Source organism: Felis catus, chromosome D2 (assembly GCF_018350175.1).
Source record: "Felis catus isolate Fca126 chromosome D2, F.catus_Fca126_mat1.0, whole genome shotgun sequence".
Taxonomy (NCBI): domain Eukaryota; kingdom Metazoa; phylum Chordata; class Mammalia; order Carnivora; family Felidae; genus Felis; species Felis catus.
In genome coordinates this window covers 62,261,733-62,280,501 of record NC_058378.1, presented here as the reverse complement: position 1 = coordinate 62,280,501, position 18,769 = coordinate 62,261,733, and the positions used below count along the sequence as shown (strand labels likewise).

General features: G+C 37.6%; 1 protein-coding gene across 8 annotated transcripts in view; it reads left to right on the top strand.

Annotated features, from left to right (window-relative positions):
* Positions 1 to 18,769, top strand: part of CFAP43 (cilia and flagella associated protein 43) — a 129,330-nt gene that overhangs the window by 72,751 nt on the left and 37,810 nt on the right. For all 8 annotated transcript variants that reach the window (XM_045040642.1, XM_023240892.2, XM_023240891.2 and 5 more), the window contains one exon: positions 16,194 to 16,319. In XM_045040642.1, the coding sequence (XP_044896577.1) occupies positions 16,194 to 16,319 (126 nt within the window). The remainder of the gene's footprint in view (positions 1 to 16,193; positions 16,320 to 18,769) is intronic.

The following is an 18,769-nucleotide window of genomic DNA, read 5'->3' as shown; positions in this document are numbered from 1 at the left end:
CCCTACACCAGGCAAATGGTCTAGGGAACATGTGTCCTAGGGACTCATCTTGTCCATTCTCCTGGGAAATCCTCTCACCTGCCTCCTGAGTTGGAGCCCCTCTTTCCAGAGCCCCATTTCTTGATGTACATCTTCCAATAGCTTCCTAAGCAGGACTACTGTGTTGTCCCATGCTTGAAGACATCATTTATCAGATAGCTGTGCTTCTGGCATGCCATTTAAATGTTATACTGTATGAATGGTGCCCACCCCCTAGAGTTGTAAGAGCTTTAGCTCCGTTCTTGGGAAAGGGCATGTGAGAGGGACATCTTTTAAGACGTGGTTTTTCTTAAAATGTCTTTATCCTACTGTCAGTGCTCATTTGATAGCTTGTGTAGGGGTTTATTGATTTCCCCTCAGAATTTTAAAGGCTTGCTCATCATCTTCTAGCTTTCAGTGTTTGCTTTAGAGAATCTAATACATTTCTGATTCCCAGTTCTTTGTCTCTGCAAACTTACAGGATCCTTTCTTTATCCCGGCTGTTAGGAAATTTCACAATTATGCTTCTTGATAAATTGGATTGATATTCTTGGTTTGAGGATGCAAATATACTCTCTGCCCTTTTCCATCCTGTTCTCAGCCGCAAGAAGCTGGCCTTTGTGGACTGCATCAATGTACTACCTTGCCCCTGGCTTCTGGTTAGGTGTAACCAGTGAGTGGCATCAGCAGATCAGAGGGCAGAGTCTTTATTCCTCCAGTGGCCTCTTTGTGGTATCATGAGTTGGCAGTGACAGCTAGGCCTTTCCCAAAGCCTCCGATCTTTCCAAGTTCCAGTAACTACTCCACCCCCCTTGCCCTTCTCACATAGGAAGTAGGTAGGAAGTAGGAACGTGAAGCTTTCTGTGGTTGCCAGTGGGAGATGCTTTATCATGCCTAGCTGCTCTCCTTTACCCTGACAATACTTTTGTAAAAGTCCCTCTCCCCAGTTATCCCAAGTGACTGTGTCATCTATTTTGTACCCAGTTTGTTTGCTCTGTCTTTTCCGTATGTTAGGCATTGGTGAGCACTTTCAATTAAAAAAAAATAAAAAAAAACTTGATTTTCAGTTCTGGGAAATGTCCTCAAATTTTTCCTCAGGAATTTCCTCCCCTTTGTTTTATTTTCCTGGTTACTAACTAGGTTGAGCATCTTTTCCTAACTCTTTAAGACTTTGTATTCCCTCTTCTAGGAATTCCCTGTTTGTTTGCTTATTTTTCTATTGGGTTGTTGGTCTTTGTCTTTTGGATCGTAGGAGTTCTTTATTTTTATTTTAATTTACGTTTATTTGTGATAATTAGGGCTAGTTAAGCTGTGATAATAACTAAATTCCAAAAATATAGTGGCGCAGAGATTAGAAGTTGATTCCAGGTCATTAGCGGCTCAGTTCCATGCAGTTGTTCAGAGATGCACGCGGCAGAGATTCAGCTGTCTTCAATACGAGGCCATCTAAGGTCGCCCTGCTGGATCTCACCATAGTCAGCTGGGAGGGGAAAGAGCATGGAGAGGGGCAAGGGGAAAATCGAGAGGTGGCTCTTATTACCAGGTTGAACCACATGAGATCACAGTTTTACACAGGTCAACCTAATATGCTATGTATATTTTTTGTCTTGTGTCTTAACTTTTATAATGTGCCTTTTGAAATGCAGAATTTAAAAATTATGATCCAAATTTATTGATTTTTTTTTTAGAGCTTTTGTTTAGTGTGTCTGATCTTAAAAGGTCTTCCAAAGTCCCACGTACTTTTTTGTAATACTCCTTTATTTAATCTGTAATTTACTTCATGAATGGTATGAGGTATGGATCTAAATTTATTTTTTCAAATAAACAGCCCATTTTGCCAGTGTTTTTTATTGAATATACCACCTTTTCTCCACTGATTTGTGGAGCCGCCTCTATCAATCCCTGGGTTCCCGCATATACAGTGTTGTTTCTGGACTTTATTCTGAAATTGAGTATTGATAATTTTCAAAGCCAATTCCAAACTATTTTGATAGCTAGCTTTATAAAATAAAAATATTTTTATACTTTGAAAGGAATTCTCCCTTTATTCTTTTTTTTAATGTTTATTTATTTAGTTTGAGAGAGAGCACACACACGTGTGAGTGGTGGAGGGGCAGAGAGAATCCTTTTTAATTTTTTAAAATGTTTATTTTATTTTATTGAGGTGGGGAGAGAGTGGCAGAGAGAGGGAGAGAGAATCCTAAGCAGGCTCCATGCTGTCAATGTGGAGCCTAACATGGGGCTTGATCCCACGACAAGAGATCATGATCTGAGCCCAAATCAAGAGTCAGATGCTTAACCGACTGAGTCAACCAGGCACCCCTTTCCTTTTACACTTTTAAAAAAGAAAAATGTTGGCCTTTTTATGCACTTATTTTTCTATTTGAATTTTAAAATTGGCTTGTCAAACTCCAAGTTTTTCATTGGCTTGAAAAACTCTGATCTGACTTGAGACTATATTGCTTATGTTTTACTTGGGTGAGGGTTTATTTGCTCTCTGAAAGTTTATAGAAATACATAATTTATAAAAAATTTTTATTAAAAAAAATTTTTAATGTTTACTTTTGAGATAAAGACAGAGTGCAGGTGGGGGAGGGGCAGAGAGAGAGGGAGAAACAGAATCTGAAACAGGCTTCAGGCCCTGAGCTGTCAGCACAGAGCCCGATGCGGGGCTCTAAGTCTGGAACGGCAAGATCATGACCTGAGCTTAAGTCGGATGCTCAACCAACTGAGCCACCTAGATGCCCCATAATTTACAAAAATTTATAATATAAATTGTATATGTAATATGTACTATATAAGTATACTATTTATATGTAAATAATACATATCTGTATTCAGTTAAGAATTCTTCAGTGAAGTTTTTTGTTTTGTTTTGTTTTGTTTTTAATTTTAGTTAACATACAGTGCAATATTGGTTTCAGGAGTAGAATTCAGTGATTCACCACTTACATACAACACCTAGTGCTCATCACAAATATCTTCCTTAGTATCCATCATCCATCTAGCCCATCTCCCACTGACCTCCCTCCATCAATTCATAGTTTATTCTCTATCATTAAGAGTGTCTTGTGGTTGTTTCCCTCTCTTCTCTTTTTTCTCCCCTTCCCATATGTTCATCTGTTTTGTTTCTTTCTTCCCCCCCCCCCAGGAATTTGACCTTTATTTATTTTTTTAATAATTGTATTTATTTATTTATTTATTTATTTATTTATTTATTTATGTATTTATTTACATCCAAGTTAGCATATAGTGCAATAATGATTTCAAAAGTAGATTCCAGTGATTCATCCCCTTTGTGCTCACACCCAGTGCTCACCCCTATCTGTATCACACCCAGTGTTCATCCCAACAAGTGTCTTCCTTAATGCCCCTTACCCATTTAGCCCATCCCCCCACCTACAATCCCTCCAGCAGCCCTCAGTTTATTCTTTGTATTTAAGAGTCTCTTATGTTTTGCTCCCCCTCCTTGTTTTTATATTATTTTTACTTCCCTTCCCTTATGTTCATCTGTTTTGTATCTTAAAGTCCTCATATGAATGAAATCATATGATATTTTTCTTTCTCTGACTAATTTAACTTAACATAATACACTCTAGTTCCATCCACATAGTTACAAATGGCAAGATTTCATTCTTTTGATTGCCGAGTAATACTCCATTGTATGTATGTATGTATATGTGTGTATATATATATATATATATATATATACACACCCCATCTTATTTGTCCATTCATCCATTGATGGACATTTGGGTTCTTTCCATACTTTGGCTATTATCAATAGTGCTGCTATAAACATTGGTTTATAAAACAAACATTGCTATAAACACACCTGTATCCTTTGGATAAATACCTAATAGCGCAGTTGCTGGGTCATAGGGTAATTCTATTTTTAATTTTTTGAGGAAACTCCATACTGTTTTCCAGAGTGGCTGCACCAGTTTGCTTTCCTACCAGCAGTGCAAAAGGATCCTCTCTCTCTGTATCCTCACCAACATCTGTTGTTACCTGAGTTGTTAATTTTATCCATTCTGACTGGTATGAGGTGGTATCTCATGGTAGATTTAATTTTTATTTCCCTTATGATGAGTGATGTTGAGCATTTTTTCATGTGCCGTTGGCCATCTGGATGTCTTCTTTGGAGAAGTGTCAATTCATGTCTCATGCCCATTTCTTCACTGGATTATTTGTTTTTTGGGTGTTGAGTTTGAGAAGTTTGTTATAGATTTTGGATACTAACCCTTTATCTGATATGTCATTTGCAAATATCTTCTCCCATTCTGTTGGTTGCCTTTTAGTTTTGCTGATTGTTTCCTTCGCTGTGCAGAAGCTTTTTATTTTAATGAGGTCCCAATAGTTCATTTTTGCTTGTGTTTCCCTTGCTTCCAGAGACGTGTTGAGTAAGAAGTTGCTGCGGCCAAGATTAAAGAGGTTTTTGCCTGCTTTCTCCTTGAGGATTTTGATGGCTTCCTGTCTTACATTGAGGTCTTTCATCCATTTTGAGTTTATTTTTGTGTATCGTGTAAGAAAGTGGTCCAGGCACATTCTTCTGCATGTCGTTGTCCAGTTTCCCCAGCACCACTTGCTGAAGAGACTCTTTATTCCATTGGATATTCTTTCCTTCTTTGTCAAAGATTAGTTAGTCATATGTTTGTGGGTCTATTTCTGGGTTTTCTATTCTGTTCCATTGATCTATGGCCTGTTTTTGTGCCAATACCATACTGTCTTGATGATTACAGCTTTGTAATACAGCTCAATGTCCGTGATTGTGATGCCTCCACCTTTGGTTTTCAGGATTGCATTGACTATTTCGGGTCTTTTTCTGGTTCCATACACATTTTAGGGTTGCTTGTTCTAGCTCTGTGAAGAATGCTGGTGTTATTTTGATAGGGATTGCATTGGATATGTAGATTGCTTTGGGTAGTATTGACCTCTTAACAATATTTGTTCTTCCTATCCAGGAGCATGGAATATTTTCCATTTTTTGTGTCTTCTTCAATTTCTTTCATAAGCTTTCTATAGTTTTCAGTGTATATAGATTTTTCACATCTTTTGGTTAGGTTTATTCCTAGGTATTTATGGGTTTGGGTGCAATTGTAAATGGTGTCAATTCCTTGATTTCTCTTTCTGTTGCTTCATTATTGGTGTATAGGAATGCAACCAATTTCTGTGCATTGATTTTATATACTGAGACTTTGCTGAAATCATAGATCAGTTCTAGCAGTTTTTTGGTGGAATCTTTTGTTTCCCATATAGAGTATCATGTTGTCTGCAAAGAGTGAAAGTTTGACTTCCTCCTTGCCGATTTGGATGCCTTTTATTTCTTTGTGTTGTCTTATTGCTGAGGCTAGGATTTCCAATAGCATGTTGAATAACAGTGGTGAGAGTGGACATACCTGTCGTGTTTCTGACCTTAGGGGGAAAGCTCTCAGTTTTTCCCGACTGAGGATGATATTAGCGTTGGATCATTCATAATATGGCCTTTATGATCTTGAGGTATGCTCCTTCTGTCCCTACTTTCTTGAGGGCTTTTGTCAAGAAAGGATGCTGTATTTTGTCAAATGCTTTCTCTGCATCTATTGAGAGGATCGTATGGTTCTTGTCCTTTTTTTATTGATGTGATGTATCACATTGATTGTTTTATAGATATTGAACCAGCCCTGCATCCCAGGTATAAATCCTGCTTGGTCATGGTGAATAATTTTTTTAATGTATTGTTGGATCCAGTTGGCTAATATCTTGTTGAGGATTTTTGCATGCATGTTCATCAGGGAAATTGGTCTGTAGTTCTCCTTTTTAGTAGTGTCTTTGTCTGGTTTTGGAGTCAAGGTAATATTAGTTTTATAGAATGAGTTTGGGAGTTTTCCTTCCATTTCTGTTTTTTTGGAACAGCTTCAAAAAATAGTATTCTTTTGGGGCGCCTGGGTGGCGCAGTCGGTTGAGCATCTGACCTCAGCCAGGTCACGATCTCGCAGTCCGCGAGTTCGAGCCCCGCGTCAGGCTCTGGGCTGATGGCTCAGAGCCTGGAGCCTGTTTCAGATTCTGTGTCTCCCTCTCTCTCTGACCCTTCCCCGTTCATGCTCTGTCTCTCTCTGTCCCAAAAATAAATAAACGTTGAAAAAAAAATTAAAAAAAAATAGTATTCTTTTACTATTTACTAACTTATACTATTGACTATCGAAGACTAATAGTCTTCTTAAATGGTAGAATTCCTCTGGAAAGCCATCCAGCCCTGTACTCTTGTGTTTTGGGAGGTTTTTGATTACTAATTTGATTTCTTTACTGGTTATGGGTCTGTTCAAATTTTCTATTTCTTCCTGTTTCAGTTTTGGTAGTTTATATGTTTCTAGGAATTTGTCCATTTCTTCCAGATTGTCCAATTTATTGGCATATAATTGCTCATAATATTCTCTTATTATTGTTTTTATTTCTGCAGTGTTGGTTGTGATCTCTCCTCTTTCATTCTTGATTTTATTTATTTGGGTCCTTTCCTTTTTCTTTTTGATCAAACTGGCTAGGGGTTTATAAATTTTTTTAATTATTTCAAAGAACTAGCTCCTGGTTTCATTGATATGTTCTACTGGTTTTTTGATTTCAATAGCATTCATTTCTGCTCTAATCTTTATTACTTCCCATCTTCTGCTGACTTGGGGTTTTATTTGCTGTTCTTTTTCCAGTTCTTTAAGGTGTAAGGTTAGGTTGTGTATCTGAGACCTTTCTTCCTTCTTTAGGAAGGCCTGGATTGCTATATACTTCCCTCGTATGACTGCCTTTGCTGCATTCTGGAGGTTTTGGACTGTGGTGGTATTATTTTCATTGGCTTCCATGTACTTTTTAATTTCCTCTTTAACTTCTTGGTTAGCCCATTGATTCCTCAGTATGTTCTTTACTCTCCAAGTTTTTGTTGTCTTTCCAATTTTTTTCTTGTGGTTGATTTTGTTTCATAGCATTGTGGTCTGAAAATATGCATGGTATGATCTTAATATTTTTGTACCTGTTGAGGGCTGATTTGTGTCTCAGTGGTCTATTTTGGAGAATGTTCCATTTGCACTCGAGAAGATATGTGTATTCTGCTGCTTTAAGATGAAGTGTTCTGAATATATATGTTAAGTGCATCCGTTCCAGTGTGTCCTTCAAAGCCATTGTTTCCTTTTTGAGTTTCTATTTAGATATCTGTCCATTGCTGTGAGTGGGGTGTTGAAGTCCCCTACTATTATGGTATTATTATCAATGAATTTCTGTATGTTTGTGATTAATGGATTTATATATTTGGGTGTTTTCACATTTGGAGCATAAATGTTTACAATTGTTAGATCTTCTTGATGGATAGACCCCTTAATTATGATATAATGCCCTTCTTCATCTCTTGTTACAGTCTTTATTTTAAAATCTAGATTGTCTTATATAATTATGGCTACTCTGGCTTTCTTTTGGTGAACATTAGTATGATAGATGTTTCTCCATCCCCTTACTTTCAATCTAAAGGTGTCTTTAGGTCTAAAATGTTCTCTTGTAAACAGCATATAGATGGATCTTATTTTCTTATCCATTCTATTACCCTGTGTCTTTTGATTGGAGTGTTTGGTCATTGACATTTAGAGTGAGTACTGGAAGATATGAATTTATTGCCATTGTTTTGCCTGTAGTGTTGGAGTTTCTGGTGGTGCTCTCTGGTCTTTGTTGTTTTGGGTCTGTTTTGTTTTGTTTCATCTTTTCTCCCCTCAGAGAGTCCTCCTTAAAATTTCTTGCAGGGCTGGTTTAGTCACAAACTCCTTTAGTTTTTGTTTGGGAAACTGTTTGTCTGTCTTTCTATTTTGAATGACAGCCTTGCTGGATAGAGAATTCTTGGCTGCATATTTTTCTGATTCAGCACATTGAATATATCCTGCCACTCCTTTCTGGCCTGCCAAGTTTCTGTGGATAGGTCTGCTGTGAACCTGATCTGTCTTCCCTTGTAGGTTAAGGACCTCTTTTCCCTTGCTGCTTTCATAATTCTTTCCTTACCTGAGTATTTTGTGAATTTGACTATGATATGCCTTGTTGATGGTTGGTTTTTGTTGAATTTAGTGGGAGTTCTCTGTGCTTCCTGGACTTTGATTTCTGTGTCTTTCCCCAGGTTAGGAAAGTTTTCTGCTATGATTTGTTCACATAACCTTTCTACCCCAATTTCTCTCTCTTCATCTTCTGGGACCCCTATGATTCAGAGGTTATTCCTTTTTAATGAGTCACTGAGTTCTCTAATTCTTTTATCATGCTCTTTTGCCTTAGTTTCCCTCTTTTTTTCTGCTTCATCATTCTCCGTAAGTTTGGCCTCTATATCGCTGATTCATTGGTCTGCTTATCCATCGTTGCCGCTGGGGCATCCATTCAAGATTGCATCTCAGTTATAGCATTTTTAATTTCGTCCTGACTAGATTTTCCTTTTTTTAATCTCCACAGAAAGGGATTCTACGCTTTTTTCAACCCCAGCTAGTATTCTTATTATCATGATTCTAAATTCTGGCTCAGACATCTTGCTTGTATCTGTGTTGGTTAAGTCCCTGGTTGTCATTTCTTCCTGTTCTTTCTTTTGTGGTGAATTCCTTTGTTTAATCATTTTGAAGGAACAATTAATAAAAACAAATTAATTAATTAAAAATTAAAAACAACACTAAAATGTCAAAGGACATTTAGGTGTGTTTTGGTCTGGTTGCTGAAAGAAGCTTGATAGAATGGAGGAAAAAGGGAAAGAAAAGAAAAGAAAAAAAAGAAAACATTTGAAAATTAAAGAAGTGAATACAATAGAGTAACATGAAATGATGAAAATAAAATAGAATTTAAAAAATTTACAAAAAAGTAAAAAAATATAGAATAAAATTAAAGAAAAATCTTTTTTATAAGAATGGAAAATAAAAATAAATTTTTTCCTTCTGTATTCAAGAATATGAAAAGAAAAAGAAAAAAATTGAATAGATGGGCCAGCGAACAGAATGAAATACAATTGAAGTGATAACCAGTTTCCCCTAGAAGTCAAGCTGTGAAGCACTTTATAATCTGTAAACTAAGCAGGCAGAGAAACTTGCAGTGTTCCTCAAGAGCACTGTTGGCCCAGTCGTCTGGGGCTTGGTGTAATGGCTCCGTTCTCCACTAGATGGCACTGCTTAGTTTACTTGGGTGCATCGTTGTGGCGTATGTACGCATGTATGTGCATGTGTGGGAGGGGTGAAAATGGTGTCACCCAGCTACCCAGTCTCTAGTATTAGGACTCTGTGCTCTCACCAAGGGGCAGTCAAGCACCCCACCTTTGCCTCCAGCTTCTGTCCCCTCCCGACTTCTACAAAGTCCATAACTAAGCTGTCAGCCTGCCAGGTGATACCTCCCTCATGAGTTTTATCTCAGGTGGGGCTGTGTTTCCAAACCCCTCACTACTGAGGGCCCTGCAGCTTTGACCCGCTGAGACCCTCTGGAGGAGGTTCTCACCCAGCAATGGTACGTTTGTGTGACTGTGCTACTGCAGATGCCCAGAGACTGCAGCCGGGTGCCAGCCCGCCACAGAAAAAGTTTATGCAATCATGTAGCAGCAGCATTTCAGGGATTATGGTAAATCACAACACACATCCAGTGCTAGGCTTCACCCTTAACGTCCTTGTTCCAACACCAGCTAATGTAGCTATTCTCTGGGGTCCCCTGGGAACTTTGCCTGTGGGAGGCCATACAGCCTTTACCAATGTCCTCCCAGCAGGGAACCGCCTCTCCCTATGTGACCCAAGGACCCTCAGACCTCACCGTCTGCTCCTGTGGATTCACCCTTCCCACCAGAGCTCCACCACGTATCAAGCTGTAGAGTTTCAGACTCTGCACTCCCCTGTTTGTAGAGTCTTGTTGATATTTAAACCCTCTCCTTTCTTTCCCCTTTCTGCTTTCTCCCTTTCTATCTTTCTCGTTCAGTCTCTTGTGGGTGTTTCCACTCTCTTTCTCTCCAGCTGCTTTCTGGGGGAGTGCTTTGCCTGTACTCTCCCCACCTGTCTCTGTCCTCTCTCCAAAAGCAAAAATATCTCCCTACCCTCTGGCCTTCTTCATCTCTTGTTGCAGTCTTTGTTTTAAAATCCAGTTTGTTCATGGGGCGCCTGGGCGGCTCAGTCGGTTGAGGGTCCGACTTCAGCTCAGGTCATTATCTTGCAGTTCGTGGATTCAAGCCTCACGTCAGGCTCTGTGCTAATAGCTGGGAGCCTGGAGTCTCCTTCGGATTCTGTGTCTCCCTCTCTCTCTCTGCCTCTCGCCTGTTCATGCTGTTTCTCTCTCAAAAATAAATAAACATTAAAAGAAATATTTTTTAATCTAGTTTGTTCAGTAAAGTTATAGTATAAAAATGACTTTGTATAATCTTCTCATTACATTCATTTTAGATATTTTATAGTTTTTTTAAAACTTTTGTGAATGGAATATTTTTCTATTACAATTTCTAATTTGTTATTACTAGTATATATGAATGTTACTGATTTTATCTTTTATATCTGATCACATTGCTGAATTCTCTTTTTAGTTATCCTTTTTGTCAGTTGATTCTCTTGGACTGTCTAAATGATCATATCTTCTGAAAATCATGTCTCATCAATTTTTATACTTCATTACTTTTTTTATTATTATTATGTTTATTTTTGAGAGAGAGAGAGCACACGTGCACGAGCGAGTGGGAGAGGGGCAGAGAGAGAGGGAGACACAGAATCCGAAGCAAGGCTCCAGCACAGAGCCCAATGCGGGGCTGGAACCCATGGGTGTGAGATCATGATCTGGGTCGAAGTCAGACGCTCAACCGACTGAGCCACCCAGGCACCCCATTTCATTTCTTTTTCTTGTCTTATGTCAAGGGCTTCTAATATAATAGCAGTCATAGGAGTAGACATGCTTGTCTTTTTCCTGACCTCAACAGGAAAGGTTCTAACTTTTCAGTATATTTGTCTCAGCGTCTGTTAGATATCCTTTTTCACAAGTTAAAGAAATTCCTTTCTATCCCTTGTTACCTAAGAGTTTTTGTGAATTTTATTGTGAAGTTTATCAAACACTTGTGTTCCTCTGATATTGGGAGTTCCTCTGATAGAGTTTAAGTAGTACACCAGATTCCATTTGCTAATATTTCATTTAGGATTTTTGTATCTTTATCCATAAATAATATTGTTTTCTTATACTTTCTTTGTCTAATTATTGTATCAGGGTTATACTAGCCTTATAAGGTGATTTGAGTAGTTTTCTACTTCTTTCCCATGCTCTGGAACAGTTTGTATAAAGTGGGATTCTCCTTTAAGTTTTGATTAGAAGAGAAACAAAAAATTCACACACATATAAAACCATCTGGGCCTGATTTGTTATGAGAGTTGATTCTTTGTTTCAAGTTTTTCTACAGTCATTAGTCTTATCAGGTTTTCTATTTCAAGTATAGATTTGATAAATTATAGTTTCTTAGAAAATTGTTCATCCCATCTAGATTTTAAAATATATAAGATATATTTATAGAAGAGTCTAATTTCAAGTCTTTTCTGATTTTTCAGTTATAGCTCTCTCTTTATTCCTAATTGTATATTTATGCCTTTGATCTTTTTTCTTGATCACACTTTATAAGTGTTTCTATTTTATTAATATGGTACAGTTTTTATTGACTTGACTATTATTATAAGAGAACCATATATATAATTTTATACCTATATATTTGACCAGTTTAGGGTTTTAGCAATTCAGAATTTTATTTGTTCTTCCCTACTTCCTTCAGGGTTATTTGTCCTCATTTTGTCACTTTTTTCAGTTGAAAACTTGGTTTATTTCCTATTGTTTTCCAATGTGCTTGAAAGGCTGTAAATATACCTCTCAGTACCACTTGGACTATATTACATTGGTTTTGATAAATAATTTTCTCGTTGTTCCTTAGTTGTAAACATTTATAATTCCATTTTGAACACATCAACCAAAGGATTTCTTAAAGGAGTGTATGCATTTGCCTGTTTTCAATTTTCAGATTGCCTTGTATATTATAGATTGTTTTGTATATGTTTTTTTTTTTTTTGCTAATATTGAAATTTATTTCACTGTGATCGGTGAATAAATCTTGTTGAGATTGTCTTTGTAGCCTTGTATCCAGTCACTTTTTTTTACCTTTCTATGTGTGTTTGTAAAGAATATTTTATTCTCTGGGTCTTTTTGGTGGGGGAAGACAGTAGGGGGAGGTATAGTGTTCTTTAAATTCCTATTAGATCAATCTAATTGTGTCAAGTTCTTCATATCTGTATTTACATTTTTGCTATTTGAGATGTTGTTATCTAGGTTATGATTAGCAATTTGTCAATTTATCCCTCTGTTTCTATCAATATTTATGTTAGATGTCAAAATGTACACAACAGATCTCCTCAATAAATTATTCCTTTTGTCCATATGAAATATCTTTTTCTCTTTTAATGTTCTTACTCTACATTTTGTTTCTTATATTCCCATTTCCTTGGTATTTTTTTTAGCACTTACATATATATGTATATACATATACATGTATATATACGTATATATATACACATATATATGTATATGTATATATATATACACGTATATATATGTGTGTGTGTGTATATATATATGTATATGTATATACATATATACATATATACATATATATATATATATATACACATATATATATATATATATATCTTTTTCCAGTCCTTTATTTCCAACTTTCTTTTGTCTGCCAATCAGTACACAGCTGGATTATTTTTTGAAATTCCATCTAAACTTTTTAATAGGTGAGGTTAGCCCCATTTATTATGATTATTGATATATTTAAAATTATTTCTGCCATTTTATTTTTTGCTTTCTATTTAACATATTTTCAACTTATTTCTTTTTCCCACTTTCCTATCTTCTTGGGTTGCTCATCCATTTTTTTTTTATTATTGTTCTATTTTTCTTTACTATTTTGGGAGTCATACTTCTATTTCTATTTTAAAAATTATAACCCACATGCTTGGCCTTCTGTCTTTCCACCTCTCCTGGTGTCTTCATAGTCAGTGGAAGAGCACACCAGCACTGACTGACATCACCTGGAATCTTAACCCCAGCCCATATGTGCTGAATCAGAATCTGTTCTTTAACAGGTGATTCATAGGCACATTAAAATTGGAGAAGCTCTGGTTTAGTTTAGCTCTGGTTTATCCGGTTTATCTCTGGTTTAGCTCTGGTTTATCCATCCCGCAGATAAGACATCACCCTCAGTGTGTTTTTGTTGTTGTTGCGTCTTACTTTTCCAGCTCCCTCTGTTTCCCTCACCTTCTCTCAATGATATAATTTGGAATTATAGCTCTAATTTGCTAGTTTTAAAAACTCCTAAAAACATGTAAATCTTCTTTAGACTTAAGTCTTTCTACCCACCTTCCTCTTGCATTAGTATATCCTTAATAATCCTTTCAGCGGTGTGGGTATTGGTGAACTTTCTGAGCCCCTGTCTATAAATGACTATTTTAACCTCTCACTTGAATGATGATTTGATGGTACAGAATTAGAGGTTCAAGGTTTTTCTTCCCCTCAAACATTTGATTCAAAGCTGTTGATGCATTGTATCCTTGCATCCAGTGTTGCTAATCTAAGACTGATTCTTCTATTTCATGATATTCTTTTCCCCTTTGGAAATGTTTCAGATTTGGTTCTTAAGTTTCACATTTCTGGTCAACACTTGTTAGGCCCTTTCAGAGTTGAGTATTCACGCTGTACTGTGTTTTTGAAAATTCTCCCTTGTTATTTCTTTAAACGCTATGGCCCCCATTCTCTTTATTCTCCCCTCTTCTGAAGTCATGTTAGTTGTAGCTCCTTCTAGATATATCGTACAGTGTCTTCACTTTTCTTTCACATTTTCTGTCTCTTTATTTTGTTTGGTTACACCCCAGGAGAATTCTTAACTGATTCTTGCAGATCACTGATTATCTTCAACTGTCCATCTTGCTATTCAGCCCATCTATTGAATTATTTTTGTTTCAAAGATCAAACTTAAAAGACCAACGTTTTTAAGTTTTATAATCTCTTGATACTTTTTATGATATACAACATTTTGTATCTAGTTACTGTAAAATTTTACTTTTGCTTAATTAACTCCCTTTCTTTGTGTAACAAGTCTTCTGTTTATTGAATTTATTGTCTCTCTTCAGTGGTCTTGTTGTTCCCCAAATATTGGTGATGTATTATTATTTTTATTATTCCATGCTCATCTTTAAAGTTGACATGCCCCATTGTAATTCACTCTACGAGTTGAACCTGCTTGGGAAGATGTGTAGATCTGACTTAAGTAAGTATATTGCTCTGTTTGCAGTAGAATGAGAAGGGATGGGTGGTGTTGGTAGATGTCTTGGCCACCTGTCTTGTGGCAGGGGGAGATGTTCTCTAATTCCTTCTAGCCACTGACAGACTCCTTGTCATTGCCCTATTTCTCCCATTCAAATATTCATTTCATTTTTCTCTGTCTGGTGGTAAACACCCCTGGTACTACTGCTGGGCCCCCAGGAGTTTTATCAAGTGGTGGTACATATACATGCAGGATCTATCCACTGCCTGTTTCTGATGTAGTCCCCCCAGCCAGTCACTCAGCCAGTTACTTCCAGGTTACTGCATGCTCCTGTACCTGGTGTACCTTCTACATGTTGTTAAATATTGTCTTGTGGACACTTGGGGCTATCATGTATCATTTAGATCCATCTGATTTTCATCTTTCAGAAGTTACAGTTTCTGGGCCACTGAAAGATTCTTTTTTTCTGTCTTAATTTTAGTAGTGGATTTATCTATTTATCATACACTTCTTTTCTCTTTATTTTATGGATTGAGGTGGGGAAGGATGATTGTAAACTCCATTCTCAGTCAACTATTTTGAAATTGAGGTCCTCAATTTTTCTATTATATTTTCTGATTGTTTTTTGTTGTTGACTTGTAAGAGCTTTTAATATATTGAAGATATTAATACTTTATCATCCATGTTGCAGTATGTGTCCTTTGGCCCTGAATTTTCTGAAGTTATAAACTTTTTTAATTAGAAAAAAATTGTTTTTATGTTTATTTGGAGAGAGAGAGAAGAAGAGCACAAGCAGAGGGAGAAGGAGAGAATCCCAACCAGGCTCTATGCTGTCAGCACAGAGCCTGACTCAGGGCTCAAACCCATGATCCCTGAGATCATGACCTGAGCCAAAATAAAGATCACGCACTTAACTGACTGAACCACCCAGCCTTCCCTGAAGTTATAAACTTCTAAACATAATTTTTATTTTGGAAATGTTCAAATATAATATAAAAGGAGAGAGAATAATAAAATAATAAATCCATTGGCCAATATTGTTTCATCTATATCCTCAGCCACTATCCCCTCTCCTGATCATTTTTTAGATGTTTATTAATTTTTAGGATTCATTTTTGAGATTCATTTTGACAATGTGAGCAGGGGAGCGGCAGAGAGAAAGGGGAACAGAGGATTCAAAGCAGGCTCTGCACTGACAGCAAGCTTGATGCGGGGCTTGAACTCACGAATCATGAGATTATGACCTGAGCCAAATTTGGAGGCTCAACCAACTGACCCACCCAGGTGCCCTCACCTGATCATTTTGAAGTAAATCCCAGATATTATATCATTTAATTATTTAAGTAGGTACCTCTAAAAGATTAGAACTCTTAAAACACATGATCACAATACCATCAGCACACCTAAATATCAATAATTCTTTAATTTCTTTCAATGAAGTGATGAATTTACACATTTTTGTTGTTGTTTTTATCAACGTTTATTTATTTTTGGGACAGAGAGAGACAGAGCATGAACGGGGGAGGGGCAGAGAGAGAGGGAGACACAGAATCGGAAACAGGCTCCAGGCTCTGAGCCATCAGCCCAGAGCCTGACGCGGGGCTCGAACTCACGGACCGCGAGATCGTGACCTGGCTGAAGTCGGACGCTTAACCGACTGCGCCACCCAGGCGCCCCTTTGTTGTTGTTTTTAGATGAATGAGGGTTAAAGCTGAAAACTTAAATGGCTACAATAAGCCCGTAACCTAATGCTTTACTCAATAGTTACATTTAGATAAACAAGACCTCTCTTTTTTTTACTGACTGCTGTCTGAAGAGACTCTGAAAAGCATGGCTATAAAGTTTAATTCTTGTCACCATTCTTTCTTATCTGAAAATTCAGGTTCTGACTATGATGGAAGAAAATGAAGCAATAGACAATATCGCAAAATTAGAGCAAAAGGAATTTAGCCTGGATCTTGAAGAGCTGGAAAGGCTTCACAACGAAAATGAGGAAGAAGTGGCAAAGGTATGGAAAAATCTGAATTAAGCACCATAAAGAAACATAATGAAAGAAGTAAAAAAGAAAATGTGAAGGAGAACTTTTCTAGGATAATGTGAACAAAACAAAAACTTCCCCAGCACAATGCAAAGAAAGCAAACCTAGTAGGTATAAGTGCGATGAGTCAGAGAATTATTAAATTTGGGAGTTAGGGGAAAGGGGTGACTGGGCCAGCCACACATCTGATGTATGTCCCTCTTTTCCTGACATCCATTCCAACCATCTCCCTCCATATGTTTGAACGTTTTTTGAAATCCTCTCGGCCACCTATGCCAACTTTGGACCTTCTGGATTAGTAAGCCATTTCTTGACAGGAGTTGGAATCCTTCTCCCTTTATTCACTGATTCTTCTGCCCTTTAAGCATCATCTATTCAATGGCCACTCTGAAAACAGAGAAGATTAGCACTTACCATGTTCCCTCTGTATCTTGTCTAAGCTAGCTGTCCCAGCTCCTATGACCATCATATAATGTAGCTTCAATAGCTTCATCATATGTCATACATTTTCCCCTATGATTTCATTATATTTGAGTATGGCATCCACAAAAGAATTCCAGTTATTATCTGTCCAGTTTAGAGAAAAGCATAAAATGAAACCTCCATTTTTCTAGAAACTTTACTTTTATTAATACAGCCTTTGCATCTCTTTGTGTCACATTACATTGTTTACTCATATCGGTTTTATTTTAGGTAAAAGTCCTAATTGTGTTTTACACAGAATGTTCTCTTTTTTTAAGTTTTTATTTATTTATTTTGAAAGAGAGAGAGACAAGCAAGCTAACACGAGTGAGGGAGGGACAGAGAAAGAAAGAGGGAGAAAGAGAATCCCAAGCAGATCCTGCCCTGTCAGCATGGAGCCCAACGTGAGGCTTAATCCCACAAACTATGAGATCATGACCTGAGCTGAAATCAAGAGTTGGACACTCAACTGACTGAGTCACCCAGGTGCCCCTACACAGAATGTTCTTAAGCTACCTCTTTCTCAACCTGCACAGTACATTTAACTTTTTGAGTGTGCAAGTATAAAAAACATTTTTTTCCTAAAGAAGAGAAGGAAATATTGCTGGATATAAGGACATTTGAGTGGATTATAGTTGGTTAAACAACTATATCAAAAAGAGGCTGATAATTTGATGCCTCTAGGAGGGAGGTCTCCAGTGATGTGCTCTAGGACCCTTTCCTGTTAAATAAGTTAATGACTGGGGTAAAGATACAGAAATGAGGCATATTTGTCAAATTAGTGAATGATATAAGGCTGAGAATGAGAGGAAATATATTGAATAACAGAATCAGTACCAAGAGGACCTCACAGACTGACTCAGGAGGTAAAATTCATCCATCCATCCATCCATTCATTCTGCAACATTTATTGAACACCTGTTATGTGCCAGGCACTATTGTCAGTGCCAGGAATACAATGCCTATGAAATATAGGTCCTGCCCACATGGCACTAATCTAGTGGAGAAGACAGACCATACACAAATCTCTCTATATTGTATGATGGAAACAAACTGAATTCTGTGATAGATACGGGACATCTACTTCTGCGGTCAAAGAAGACCACTTTAAAGGGAACGAAAAGGAGAGAAGGAGCTAGCTATGCAAGGACCTGGGGGAAGAGAATATCAGGCGAAGGAGGCAGCATGAACAGAGGTCCTGAGGCAGAAATGGCTTGGATTACTCCAGAAATACCATGGCCAGAAAGGCAGTAGCACAGGGGAAGGAGAGAGCTTCTTGAAATGAGGTGGGGGCAGAGACCGGCTCTGAAGACCTTGTACATCATTGTAAAGAATTTGGCTTTTCTTACACTCAACAGAAAGCTGTTAGAAATCATCCCATTTTCTTATTATAGCAAATAGACACCAGTTTAGGGGCTTTTTGAATGTTATTTATTTTGATTGTTGCAACCATCCAAAAAAGGAAGGTTTTTGGTTTTCCTGACTTGAGGAAACTAAGGATTTGGACCTAGAATCACTTGACCTCTCCGTAGTGCATCTGGGTCAGGTGCCTAGCCCTGTCTTCATTGTTGGTTCTCTCTCCAAGCTAATGTGGGACCACTCAGCCCCACAAACCTGCCCCTCTGGCCTGCTGACCTGCAGATCACTGATGAGCCCACCCTGATTACCTCCCACCCCATGCCTCTGTCCAGATGCTCCTTGCTGCTTATCAAATTCCTACATATTTCTCCAGAAGCTTCTTTGATCCTTTGAGGCAGTCTTTGGTGCAGAGAATGGCTCTTCACACACTCGTTTCCCCAATATTATTACCTTTTTTTTTTTTTTTTTGGCTCTGGGCTTGGAAGAAAGATTGGCCCCAGATTAGATGTGATAGTGGAACCAGATGGTCCAGCACAGAACAGTGTTAGCAGATGACACCCTAAACCCAGGTGGCCTTCAGCACATTTGGGAACAGAATA